Source organism: Cnephaeus nilssonii (genome assembly GCF_951640355.1).
Source record: "Cnephaeus nilssonii genome assembly, chromosome: 1".
In the NCBI taxonomy this organism is placed as follows: domain Eukaryota; kingdom Metazoa; phylum Chordata; class Mammalia; order Chiroptera; family Vespertilionidae; genus Cnephaeus; species Cnephaeus nilssonii.
Window position 1 is genome coordinate 74,390,888 of NC_137072.1, and position 15,106 is coordinate 74,405,993.

General features: G+C 38.2%; 1 protein-coding gene across 1 annotated transcript in view; it reads right to left on the minus strand.

Moving 5' to 3' along the window:
• Positions 1-3,677: 3,677 nt before the first annotated feature.
• The window catches only part of MOB1B (MOB kinase activator 1B), a 50,146-nt gene continuing 38,717 nt past the window's right edge, over positions 3,678-15,106 (minus strand). Inside the window, exons 5-6 of the mRNA XM_079778713.1 lie at positions 13,065-13,228; positions 3,678-9,609 (exon numbers count right to left, since the gene is read on the minus strand). Of these exons, the coding sequence (XP_079634839.1) occupies positions 9,532-9,609; positions 13,065-13,228 (242 nt within the window). The 3' untranslated portion in view covers positions 3,678-9,531. The remainder of the gene's footprint in view (positions 9,610-13,064; positions 13,229-15,106) is intronic.

Sequence of the window (15,106 nt, forward strand, 5' to 3'; positions counted from 1 at the left end):
CCTTACACCTGGCACATAGTTAGCAAATAAACGTGTTGAATTTTTTAATTCAACACAGAGTACTTATGTGCCATGTACTCTGCTAGAACACTCAGCTAGCTGGAGGCAAATACAGAGTAAAAAATGCCCAGAGGAACTCAATTTTTAATTATGGTAAAAAAAAAAAAAAAAACCTAGTAAACTAGACACTACTCAGTCTAGAAGTTACTGAGTTCAAATTATCTACAGAAACGAATGGCCCTGTTATTCTTTTTTACTTTGCAACTATCATCACATTTAAAAACGCATCTAAAGGTGGAGTTCAGAAGAAGATGGGTAAAACAGTGAATCATTCTCAGAAATAAAGGGCAGAAATCAAAATGTGATCTCATGGGGAACTCTAGAATAAAAACAGAAAAAATTATTCTTTGTAATTTCCCTATATTATTTTGTCATGCTATAGTATTATTTTATGTGTATTACTTTGTTTATCCCATAGTGATTAGCAGCAGGATCCTTGAAATGAAGTAGGCCTGAATGCTTGTCATCAAGGATGGCAAAGAAGCTAGGAAAGCTACTAGGTGTTTTATTCCACACCTACGCTTGGGGGAAAACCCATGAAATGATAAGGGTACTGGCAGCTACTGAGAAAGGAGTAAGGCAGGGTAGGGAATCGCTGAGACCTTCAAACAGGAGGAAAGTGGACCTGAAGTCCATATAGATCCGTTAAAGATGTTTGGGGTTGAGGAGTAGGAATCCCCAATGTGGTTTCTACACACAAAACACACAAACACACACAAAAGAAGTGTAAGTTTAAGCACGGAAAAATTAAAGACTACTTTCAAATCCCACTCTGCCAGCTTCTGGCTGTGAGAACTTGAGCTCCTCCAAGCTTAAGAGTGTACCTCAAAAATACAAAGTAAATGGGGGAAACAGAGAACCTAGCTCTCTTGGCACCAAGTTCAGCATAATTTTCCATTTTCCTACATAATTTGTGGATAACACAAGGAAGAGACCAGAGCGCACTTTTAAAAGTGCCTTCCTGATTTTTGTCCACAACCCCTTATCTGAAAGCAATGTAGCCAGATCTGTTTCAGAATTCAAAAATTTTTGGACTTTAGAAAAGAAATAGTCATATACTATACACATCACTCTCCCTAACCCTCCGGCATAAGTATTAAATACACTAATATTTGGCAGTGACACTTAAGATCAGGTTAAGTTTGCACCGAACCAATAAAATACTTTGTTTTCTGAGCTTTTGAGATTTTGGAATTGCAGATAAAAGACACGGGACTGGCCGAAACCGGTTTGGCTCAGTGGATGGAGCATCGGCCTGCAGACTGAAGGGTCCCGGGTTCGATTCTGGTCGGGGGCATGTACCTTGGTTGCGGGCACATCCCCAGTATGGGGGGTGTGCAGGAGGCAGCTGATCGGTGTTTCTCTCTCATCGATGTTTCTAACTATCTCTCTCTCTTCCTCTCTGTAAAAAATCAATAAAATATATTTAAAAAAAAAAAAAAAAAGACACGGGATTGGCCCCAGCCAGTTTGGCTGGGTGAATAGAGCGTCGGCCTGCAGACTGAAGAGTCCTGGGTTCGATTCCGGTCAAGGGCACATGACCAGGTTCTGGGCTCGATCCACAACAGGGTCGTGCAGGAGGCAGCCAATCAATGATTCTCTCTCATCATTGATGTTTCTCTCTCTCCTTTACCCTTCCTCTCTGAAATCAATCAATAAATATATATATATTAAAAAAAAAAAAAAAAAGACAAGGGATTGGAGCATCCAGCTAGTCGTGAGCATGCTACCTTAACACTTTCTTGCCAGAAATTTTACTAGTCCTTCAATTTGGGAATTCCTTTTCTCCTGTGGAAATGCTGGTGAATGAGATAGGGTCCTGACTGATGACATACAAGTTTATCAAGAAAACTCTAAACCAACTCAAAAAATGAGAACAAAAGCAGAAAAAATAATGGGCCCTTACCATTAGTAAGTAGTGGTTACACATTTGTGTATACCAACCCAACTTTTGTAAAATAATGTCTATCAACTTAATGAGCTTGGTTATAAATTTCTCCTGCAACCTTCCCTCATTACTGACTAGAAAACAGAAGGATGTAGAAGCCATCATAAAAGTAAGGGTGGAGAGTCAGGGTGCTTCCAGCACATCTGAAGTGCGATGTCAAAATAACACACCAGCAGGGCGCAGGAGCCAGCCATCGGCCCTATACAGCTCCTCAGGAAAGAAAGGTGTATTTTGCAGCATGCTTGTGAAGTTAATCTCTAGGTAATCAAAAAAATGTGACACTATATTCATTATGCAGTTTAAAACAAGAGAGTGTAAAACATTAAACGTGGTTAAGCCTTAAAGGAATAATTATTTAGAACGTTTGTGTTATCAAAATGCATTATTCCAGACAATATTATTTAACAATATTTAAATTTACTACAAGAGAGACAAATGAACCTATCAAAATGTAGTTAATTTTGATAAGTATTTCTTTGTACAAAAAAGTTTTGTACATACTGTATGTGCAGAATAACAAGATGTTTTTATTAAAACCTGGAGACAAAGCAAAAAAAACCTGGAGACAGTCCACATCAGTGTGGACTAACATTTCTACTTCCAGGCTTTTGTTCAAATACCAATTAGTGACATTGGGCATCTGTGGCTATTACCATCAAAATATTTTCAACCTGACAGTCCAAACACAATGCCTCTAAAAATAAATACCTCTAAAATGATGATACTCGGAAAATACTCTAAAATACACATTTCCTTTTGGAACTTAGAAATCAGGGTAAAATGAAGATTCTCTAATACTGTTCATTCTTTTTTATTTTATTTTAATAGATTTTAGAGAAGAAAGAGAAAGAGGAACCCAACCAGGAATAGAACCTGCAATCTTCCAGTATACTGGATGACACTCCAACCGAGCCACACAAGCCAGGGCATAGTGTTCATTCTTTAATGGTCTATAATGAAGACAAAATTTGATGAAATCTTAGCTTGACGGGAAGGTAAAAAATATTTTGCTAACTGTTCTCATGGTAATAGTTCAGTAGTCCCACCTTATCCACAGGGGATATGTTGCAAAACCCTCTGTTGATGCCTGAAACCTCAAATTATATATAACCTTACATATACTATGATTTTTCCTATTCATACATACACTTTACGGCTTCTCTTTGACATTCCTGAACTGCCAGCATCACTACTCTTGTGCTTTGTGGCCATTATTAAGCAAAGTAAGGATTACTTGAACACAAGCACTCCATACCTCCACAGTTGATTTGATAACTGACAAAGCTAATAAGCAGCTAATGGGCTGGAAGCATATACAGAATGGATACGCTGGACAAGGATGATTCACATCCTGGGCAGGACGGGGTAGGATGAAGCAGGATGGCACACGATTTCATCATTCTACTCAAAATGGTTGCAATTTATAACTTACTAATTCTTTCTGGAATTTTCCATTTAATATTTTCAGACTGTAGTTAACCATGGGTAACCCAAGATAAGAGGAGACTACTGTGTATTTAAAGAAAGCAAACAAAAGTGTTGGCTTCAAGGTCAATGAGTATTTGGGTTTTAAAACCCTAGTTAGTGACTTATATTTCTGAGCTTTAGTTTCCTACTTTGTAAGACTAAGATACTAATTTCCAGGGTTGTAAACATAAAAAATAACGCCTAACAAATTTTAAATGTTAACATACTCCAAATACCTTCAATATTTCTGTAGGAATGTGTTCAGCAGGGGAATATAGATAGCAAAAATAAACATTAACACAAAGTCAGGATTCATGGCCAAACATAACTATTTATTTTTGTAATAAACATTCAGTATCTTCCTTTAAAAAAACCTAGAATTTAAATATTTCTTCCCATCCCATCACATACAAGTGTGTATACAGTATTTACATCTCTCAACTAAAACATATTACGGATTTTCTGACATTCAGTATCCTCTTTTAAAATAAAAATGATAAAGCAGTTAAACTTTGACCAACAATAACTACTATTTGAGTAATCTTGGCACAGTTTACAACATAGCGTTGATGTTACATTTCATATTTTAGATCATTTTTCCTCTTCCAGCTACTTTAATAGAGAAATTGTCTATCTCCAATAGAGCCGAATCCTTATTTTTACACATTCTCTGAAATACTTGTACAATGTGAATGCTGCCCCTTTGCTTCCATTATATGGCACTGACCATATTATTCTGCTTTTGTCCCCATAAATAATTTCTATTCAGACTTTAACTGTCTCATGTATACTGTATTCTCTCTCAACCTAGATTTTATGACACTGTTTCTAGATAATTTTAAGTAATAATGTATAAGAAAAGTTCAACTAGAACAAAAGTTAAGTGTCTTCCCACATTAGTGCCCCCAGCACCCTAGTTATGCATGTACAAAAATAACAAATACAATTTAGTTGCTTTAAAAAACTATTTCCCCTAAAAATAGTTATCTCAGCAGAACAATTTAAGGAGAAAAGTATTCTTAAAATGAAAATGTAATCTATTTTACAACCTATACAATATTAAGTATTTCAGAAACAAAGTAAAAAGGAAAACATGTGCAAACGAGTAAGAAACACCCACACATAAAAATAATAATATATGAGAAATTAAATATTAGCAAAAATGTTTAATTTTATCACTAATGATCTCAGCTTCAGTGACATATTTAAAGAAAGCTGTCAGCCAAAAATACAAGAATGCCTATGTAAGTGCATTTTTCAACACTTCAGCTGAAGCCTACATGTTGACAGCAAGTACCTCAGAAGCACTAATGAGGACTTGCACAATCGACCTGTTTGTTTTCCAAGTGGTGTGTTTTGGGGGGATAGGAGATATGGAAAGTCAATAGCAGTAAAGGAAGTAATTTACCTCCAAGGAGAAGGGGATGTCAACTGGAAAAGGCCAGTGATTTCACTATCTGTATTGGAGAACTGCAATCAAAGTTATCTATGTGTAGTATTACATGTAGAAAAAGAAATTCGCACTAGCAAATTGAGAGTACTCAATCTTTTAATCTGTACTATCTTTTGTCACAATTCTGTATCAATTTAGTTACAAGTAACAGACATGGAGCACAGTTTTATACCTTCAAAATGAATTCTTCCATATGATTAGCTCATTAGTAAAACCCTAAAAATTCAAACTGTCTGCAGTCAGAATTGTTATTATATCTTAAAATTAAAATTTTTCATTCAATCTTGAGATAGTTTTACCTCTAAACATTTATCTCATATACCATTAAACTGGCAGCTGAACAACAGTAATTCCTATGATGAATCTTAACATCATGACAAAATTCTAATATTGAAATTATTTTAGAAATGATCCTTAAAATGTAGATGTAGAATAGCATTTCTAAGAATTGATATACTCTTTAACATCCCAGATAAGTTTCTAAATAAGTAAAGTTTTCTCTTGGTATGCAGACTCATTTTCAAATTAGAAATAGACTTCTCATCCCATATGTTTTAAAAAGACATTCATAATTTTAAATTTATAAATGTTATATGAAATGGTTATGCAATTTTAAGTATTTTATCTGTAATATGTAAGCTTAAAAGTCAGCCTAATTAATATATAAAACTTATTCCAATTTCTTTGTAAAATGATCTCTAGTCTTTAAATTCAAATTGTTCATCTGAGTGAAAATGGTTTTCAAAAAAAGGGACGGAGGTAAAGGCTATTGTTTCCTTAGGCTACTTCTATCTTAAATATTGGATCCATGTTTTTCTCACTATCCCTTAAATCAAAACTATTTTACAGTAGTCAAGATTGAATTCAAGAGTTATCAGGGAAAGGAAAAAAATAGAAAACAAGATAAAGACTTTGATTTTTTTTATTATTATACTTAACTATAAGACAATTAAACTAAATTAAAAAAATAAATCCTATATATCCAAATGATACTGTATACTTCAAAGTAGTGACATCAGGAAACGATTCCTTTATTATATGATGCTACCTACCTATGCTCAAAACACTCTCTTCTGCAAATTTCAGAACCTGTGGTACATTCTTTTGAACTTCCTTCATGGTTTAGTTCTAAGAAAACAGCAAAGCAGAGTTGGTTTGGTGAATGAGATAGTCATATTAAGTTGCCAAAAAGAGGTTTTGGTGCAGCTAAAATGATGAAACAGATTATCCTGCATAAGTCATACACTGATTCTCAAGGCTTCTTTCAGGGCATTCCAAAACCTTGACACCTTTGCAGCATAGCTGGAATAAGTAGTGCTCCCAAAGGAACCACCCTGAAGATCAACTCTCATTTGGATGTTTAAGGAATACTATATATATTTTTAAAAGCAAGTCCTACAACTTAGCAATTGCATCTCACATATTTTACCATTTCAGTGGTTATCAAAACCTCTCTCAGAGAGGGGTAGACAAAGGTATAAAAGAAATCTGTCATTTTGCTATTTTCCCATAAGTAAGGAAAATGCTAATACATAAAATGGAGTCTGATGATTACATGTAAAATATAAATATCCACATCATCTGTACTTCCTGAATAAAAGCGATTGTAGTGCTTTATCTCTGCTGATAAAACAGGCAGTAACTCAGTCTGTGATATGTTATACACTAAACATGTCATCTCCTACCAAATACATTTTATGCTGATCATTTAGAATTTACAGATGATAAAGGTAAAAAGCAATAGCAATCTAAAATCTTTCAAGTTAAGGTAAACTGACTTCCAAAGCTTCTACCAGCTAACTAACAAAATGTTTACTGTCTCAGTGCAGTTTAATACAATGGGTTTTTATGGGAAACAGAATAATCAAGTCAGCAAATGAAAGCCAGTAGCACCATCTACTGCTAACTACAAGTTTTTCACACTTTGTTATTAAGTTCTCTCCAACGCCAGCATTCCATCATTTAAAATAATTCCTAAAACTTGCTTCATATCAATATTTAACCAAAGCATTGTGAAAATAATACTATGTTAACTTACTATTTTATATTTTACACTTTTATCAGCAGATGGGAAAACCAACTTCTGTTCTACATTTCCATATAAAGAACAGGGGGGAAATCTTTATCTTGGTTATTTATAAATTTAACAAAGAGATCTGGAAAGAATTCAATAGACATTTAAAACAAGTTCTGCTGCAAAGCCAAGATGTGATCCTTATTTTATAAAGGGTTCATGGGAACTAACCGAATCAAAGCAATTTTTTATTGAATTAGTTATTTCTCACATGCTCTGGTGAATGTTTCCCTACTCATAGCCATGTGACACCACGTACAATGCCAGGCCTCTGGGAGAACCTCTCTACTTTGTTACCATATATACACATACATAACTCCTTACTTTCCAAAACTCTGTTTACAGGAATACTCAGAGGCAGGCACCTGAGATTCTGGCACAGTGACGACAAACTCTTATATACATACAGTGGGAAAGTAGGTCTACTACTAAACATTCATTGATGGAAACATTTTTCCATTTTTACAGTATAGTACTGTATAAGGCTTAAAAGAGCAAGAACAATTTTTCACTCTACTCTCTACATTTGGCTATTGCAACTCCTTTGTAACTAGGTTGATATGAAGACAAATGCAGTATGGAAGACTACTTGAGTAATTTATGTGCTTCATTTTCCCAAATAGATAGAACCCAAAATCAGTTGATGTCGAATTTTACTTCTGAATCTACCCATAATGGCTGCTAAAAGATCTGGATATTAAAAGATTTGTTTTAAGGACATCAGCTAGTACTCACTGTAATTTATAACTAAGCATTACCAATGAATGTCCAATATATCTCTGCCAGGCTCTCCTGATCTGTCTATGGTTGGTACTTGAAAATGATGGCTATAAATGAAATGGAGAAAAAGGCAGTTCCTAGTGATCATAATTATAATGTAATTAAACTGTATCACTGCTCTACTTGTTAAGAGCAAAACCTAACTGATTTCATTTTAGATTCTAAGTATTTTTAGTCTATACAATTTCAGAGCAAGATTTCTATTCTACAAGGAAAAGGGTATATATTGCTAACTAAAAAAAAAAAAAAGAGTATATATTTCAAACTGAAGGAACAGATTTACTGGAAATAAGAAAATTAAAACGAAGTCTAAAAAGAATATATCTCAAGATATGAAGTGAAAATTGAAAATGTTAATATTTCTTTTAAAAATCAATTTTCAGAACTTATGGGAATAATCCATTAAAAAGTCAAAGAAACTAAAATGTAAAAGTTAATCTCTGACTTAGCACTTTCATTGTTTAATATCACTGCAAAGTAAAATATTTCCTTTCACAGTGGAAAATCAGATGTCAGAATGCTTCAAATTGAGCCTATAATAAGCAAAGAATGTACTGTATCATTTAAAATGACAGGCAAACACCAGCTCCATTCACTGAATGGAAGTGCTGGAAAGTGGTCAATGTCCCCAAATAGTTCTTTATTCCTTACTTAATATCTATACCTAAAATTAATAATTTACTTTTAACTTCTCTATGGAAGTTGATTCCTAAAAAGAAGTCTCTAAGACTCTGCTTATAAGAAATTGATTAAAATCTTCATGCCATTCTATTCAAGGATTTTAAGACAGGACCTTCTTGAACTTGACTCTTCATAGTTAATTCCATCTTTAACTCCTTATAGAAGCTAATCCCCCACAACAGGACACACACTCCTATCACCCTTCTTCAAAGTAGGAGATTCAGCAGACTTATGGCTCATTTGGCAATTGCTAAGAAACCTCACAGTTCAGCATCACCTCTGAAGATGGCAAACCTGTACATAAACCTGAATAGTCACACCTACAGTGCAGTTAACATGTAGAAAGAAGCCAAAATGCAATAGATATTGCATTTCAACATCCTCAAGTTTCAATATCACAGATAAAAAGAGATGGAAAAAGACCTGCTTGTGGACCTTTAAGCATCTGTTGAACAGAATTACCATCAATATGAAAAATAATTAAGAAATACTAATTTTTATGCTCTACATGCACACCTTTACAAATTGTGTTTCTTTGATGTAGTAAAAGCTAGAGATCATCAATTCAGGTAAACTATGGCTTTTATCATAGATATTTTAAAACATGCATCAGTAAGTGCTCTGGGTAATAATCCTAATATTGTTTCAAGCCCTGTTTGGTTCTATGTGCTTTGCACCTCAGAAGTGAGCCTGCCAAGGCACTTAAAATCTAAGTCTTTTGGGGACTTAAAAAATCAGCCACAATTTACACAACGTAGAATCCCATCCATGAGCAGCCCAATCAATAAGCATTCTCTTTCAACCTACAACATTATAAAAAAATTCCACAAGTAACCAAAACCAAGTTTAAAAAAAATGCCATTAAGACAAAATTCATGCCTATCAAATGTAGAGTATGGTTGTTGGCTTCCTATAGCAATAGAATATGGTTTCATTTATTCAGAAGAAAAAAGAACCCAAATAAGCCCCCCAAACCTAAGACACAACCGAGACAAAAACAAAATACAATGAAATCCAAATACACTCCACACAACTTCATGAGGAACAATTTGCACAGTTCTGCATCCCTTATCTGTCCTTTGAGGTGAGTTTTTCAATCAGTTCTTGGAGTGGTGCAAGTTCTCTTCTATCAACCAGGTTGAATTCCTATGCATGATAAAGAAAGGCAGAAGAAATAACAAAGACTTATTATTTACATTTCACTCCAAAACAGATTTCCATTAACACTTATTGGAAATTAGCTTTTAAAGTAAATAAAAGTCAAATCTCTTTTTTTAAGTTTCTATTCCCTCACTGTCTTAGACAAATCACTTAACCACTTGATATTGCTTTACATAATATAATAATGATATAAGATAAATCCTCCTACCTCATAAAATTATTGTGGAGACTAAATGTGATACTGTAAGTTAACCACATCAAGTAATCCTTGGCACTAAGTAAACACTCAATAACTGGGAATTGCTGCTCCTTGTTAAAAGGAATAACCTGAGCACCATTTAGATATAGTCAACCAAGTTGAGACCAAAATATCTACCATCTCAGGCAAATTTCGGACCAAAATAATTAGTTTATGTTATAAACTAACATATCTATTAGCTATCATGAGATGTGTCATTCTGAAGTAAAACTATGAATAGATTTCCCCTGAACTATAATAAATAGAAGCTGTCTATACTTCCAATATTCTGCCTTGGGGCATTCTGCACTCCTAATTTCATTCATTTATATATTTTTTTTTCATTCATTTATTAACATCCATCACGTGCCAAGCACTGCAGTATGTACTGGGGAGAGACATTAGGGGGCATTTAACTGCAAGCCTATCACTACTAGTAAGATCTGTGGGGTCTGAACCAAGAACACAAATACACACACACACACACACACACACACACACATTGCATGACTAAGTAAATTTTACATTAAGCTAATATATTGATAAATAAAACATGTTCTGTTTTTCTACCTTGACAAAATATTCCTTCATATTGACCAGGAGAGCAGATTCAAATTTAGAATTCTCAAGACTCCTCAGAATTCTGCACTGGAAAGTAGAGCCAGCCCCTGACCCTCAGCAAACCTTGCTGATCTCCCCACCACCAGCTCCATCCTGCTCTTCAAAGGGCTTCACATGCATAAGTGTGGACACCCTGTCTGCTTATACAAGCAACCAGAGGCCTGGTGCATGAAATTTGTGCACGGGAAGGGGTGGGGTGTCCCTCAGCCCAGCCTGCACCCTCTCCAATCTGGGATTCCTTGCATCCCTTTCACAATCCAGGACTGCTGGCTCCCAACCATTCGCCTGCCTGCCTGATTGCCCCTGACTGTTTCTCCCTGCCAGCCTGATCACCCCCTAACCAATCCCCTGCCAGCCTGATTGACGCCTAACTGCTCCCCTGCTAGTCCAATTTCCCCTAACTGTCCTCCCCTGCCAGCCTGGTTGCCCTAAACTGTCCTCCCCTGCAGGCCTGGTCGACCTCATCTGCCCACCCCTACTGGCCCATTCACCCCTAACTGCCCTCCCTTGCCAGCCTGGTTGCCCCCAATTGCCCTCCCCTGCAGGCCTGGTCCCCCCAACTGCCCTCCCCTGCAGGCCTGGTCCCCCACAACTGTCCTCTCCTGCAGGCCTGGTCCTCCCCAACTGCATTCCCCTGCTGGCCTGGTCTCCCCCAACTGCCCTCCTCTGCCGGCCTGATCACCCCTAACTGCCCTCCCCTGCTGGCCTGATTGCCCACAACTGCCCTCCCCTGCAGGCCTGGTCCCTCCCAACTGCCCTCCCCTACAGGCCTGGTCTCTCCCAACTGCCCTCCTCTGACGGCCTGGTCACCCCCAAATGCCCTCCTCTGCTGGCCTGGTCACCCCCAACTGCCCTCCTTTGCAGGCTTGATCACCCACAACTGCCCTCCCCTGCTGGCCATCTTGTGGCAGCCATCTTCTATGCTGGAGTGACAGTCAATTTGCATATTTCTCTTTTATTAGATAGGATGCCACACACCCTCATCAACAGCTATCAACTGGCTACCCCTTAGGTCTAGAGGTATACGGATCAGAGATAAAACCTTCCCTCAAAAGAACAGACCCAAGGAAAAGATCTATGCAAACCTTGGAAATACACTTGGGACTATCTGGCCAGGAAATTCTGAGGTAGAAGCACACACCAGAAGGAATCTGGGTAGATATGTTGTTTGCCCTCTGGATTCCTCACTCTATGGGGAGGAGTAAAACTGGAGAAGGGGCAGAGCAGGATTTTCTAAATTGTGAGGCCAAGGGCTTACTCTCCTTCAAGGGCTGATACTGTATAATGGACCCACCTTTAAGCAGGTCCTAAGATGTAAACAGATTCAGATGTAGTAAACATCATTAATCTATCCCCTATTATTTGCTAAGACTTGGGAGATACAGTATACTTTAAGATCATACAATAAGGTAAAAACTAACTCTTCTGGTTGGAGGAATATCCTCGCTTAAACCACTAAAACCTGAACTTTGGCAATCATGTCTTTCTAAACCAAAGCACAGATGCAAACTTTAGGATAACATGTTCTTTGTTTCTCTGGGAATCTGTAGATGGAATACCATACATAGTGAGGTAACTGCTCAGAGCAACCGTTTTGGCATGTTACTATCTCTTAAGAAGTGTTTAGGTAAAACTGAGACACAAAATGTGTGCCTTCAGTGTGAAGAGTGTGTATAGAGAGAAAACAGACACATTTTTCTTTAGTGGAGATGGATCATAGGGAAGGCATTTATAAGTATGTATACCCAAAGATATACAAAAAGAACACCGATCCAAGCCTTAGACTTCTCCTGCTTACCATAAACCCCTCTCAATCTCCACCAAAGAAAAGCTGGTCAGCTTATCTTTTCCATCTATTTTTCACTCCTGGCTGTTAGTTCTCCAATTGTTATAGCAGGGTGAGACTATCTTCACTCCTCTTCTCTGTATCGTTCCAATTTTAGTATATGTGCTGCCGAAGCGAGCACATATCTTCACTCCTCTTAATCTCATCTTAAGTCTAGTTCTCTGAGAACTAAAAAGAGAAGGAAAAGAAGGTCAACTAAGGAATCAGATCAAAGACTAATGGACCTCTTGGAATAGTAACACAGATTTCTCCCTTTGGACATGATGGACAGTACCTAACTTAAAAATTATTGAGAATATTTAAAAATAAAAAAGGGAAAAAAAGGTGTGATATTCAAAGCTCATTTCTAGGACAGAGGATGCTAAAAAAGTTCAAAAGTAGCCTGGATTTGAGGGTTAAGAGGAGTAGGAGGAATGCTAAAAAGTTCAAAAGATCAAGTTCATCAATAGATCTGCCAAACTAGCCAGGTTCCTTATTCGGCCCCTCCATATTAGCCCATTAACTGAAGCAAATCCAAGGAAGAATTCTCAGAGCCATTTTATTTAGACTTGCATGTGGCTGCTTAGAGATAAATGGAATTCAGAAACAAAAGGCCAGTCCTTATCATCATGGCAAGTATAGAAGAGGAAGACTAGAGAAATAGGGCAAATTTTTATCCTATGAATGCAGTATTCACCTCAGAACTCTGTAGATAACTAATTTACTGAACAAAAAAGTCCTCCTAATCCAACTTACCTGGACAAAAAAGATAAAGTGCTTGAAAGATGTATTCAGATGTGCTTCCTCCTGAAGCTGGATCACAGGGTCAAAATGCTGATGATAAATGTGAGCATAAACCCTGAAGAGGCGTTTGAGTATAGTTTTTGCCACAGACATGAAGTTCTTCGGGAATGGGACACCTAATAAATAAACAATCCCATCTATTAAAAAGGGATAGGAACAAGGCAATATGAGTTTAACAAATGGCAACATAAATTGCCAAGACAAGGCTAAAAAGAAGGATTTATGAACTACTACTTAATACACCTACAGTACTTTTCAGAAGTCTTCAACATATCATGAATGAAAATAAACTTCAAAGCTTCTATGGAACAAGAACTAATTTTCAGTATAGTCCTTTAGGCCTCCAACACTTTACTAAAATGAAACAAATGAATGCCTAAGATGGTAATGGAGCTAAAATTCACACTGAAGATCCTCAGATTTTGTTACATCATTTCTTTATACAAATACTAGATGCCCGATGCATGAAATTCATGCACTGGGGGAATGTCCCTCAGCCTAACCTGCACCCTCTCCAATCTGGAACCCCTCAGGGGATGTCCAACTGACGGTTTAGGCCCGACTAAACCGTCAGTCGGACATCCCTCTCACAATCCGGGAGTGCTGGCTCCTAACCACTTGCCTGCCTGCCTGATTGCTCCTAATCACTTGTGCTTGCCAGCCTGATCACCCCCTAACCGCTCCCCTGCCATCCAGATCACCCCAACTGCCCTTCCCTGCCGGCCCAATTGCCCCAACTGCCCTCCCCTGCCGGCCTGATAGCCCCCAACTGCCCTCCCCTACTGGCCTGGTTGCCCCTAAATGCCCTCCCCTAAAGGACAGGTCCTGCCCAATTGCTCTCCCCTGCAGTCCTGCCCAATTGCTCACCCCCAACTGCCCTCCCCTACCAGCCTGGTCATCACCAACTGCCCTCTCCTGCCGGCCCGATTGCCCCCAAATGCCCTCCCCTGCCAGCCTGATCGCCCACAACTGCCCTCCCCTGCTGGCCATCTTGTGGTGGCCATCTTGTGATAACATGGAGGCGGCCATATTGTGACGACATGGGGGCAGCCATCTTGTGATGACGTGAGGGTGTCGTGCGAAAGCATGAGGGCCACCTAGGCTTTTATTAGTATAGATATGCTGGACACAAATAATATATTAATCATGTTTGTTTAAAATGCTTACAATATATTTTTAAAATATTTTCTATAGGAATTACTTCATTACTACTCCAGGTCTACATTTATCCTGAAAAACAACTGCAATCTCTGTTCAATTAGGCTCCTTGTTATGAATTAAAGCACTTTTGCAGCATTGAACAAATACAAAACTAAAATAATACAAAATTCCATATACTGTGTTACTCTTGCTAAATAATCTAGACTGGCAAAACACAAGCCAAACACTGGTACTACTGGGTTCAATGTCATCATTTTACATACCACTCATCCTATATATCCTATATAATAAAAGGATAATATGCACATAGTCCGAACAGCAGAACCAAACAACCAATCAAAGCGTAATATGCTAATGATATGCTAAGGATGCTCAACCACTCGCTATGACATGCACTGACCACCAGGGGGCAGATTCTCTGACCAGTAGGTTAGCTTGCTGCTGGGGTCCAGCCGATCAGGATTGACCAAGATGGGCCAGACACGCCTTGGAGCCCTCCTGCGGTCCCTCCCCAGCCCGATCATGCACCAGTGTGGTCCCTCAGCCTGGCCTGTGCCCTCTTGCAAACCAAGACCCCTCGGGGGATGCCGGAGAGCCAATTTCAGCCTGATTTCGCAGGCCACTCCCCTTGGGAGGGTGCCAGACGCAGGGATCAGGGCTGGTGAGCACTGCTGTGGTAGCACAAGCCTCTCCCAATAGATCAGGACTGATTGGGCACAAGCCCGTGGCAGGCACAGTGGGGCCAGGATGAGCAGGAGCGGCAGGCAGGAGCTGCAGGCGGAGTTGGACTGCAGGTTTCGGCCCAATCACTGCAAGCCACCCAGAGGGACCCC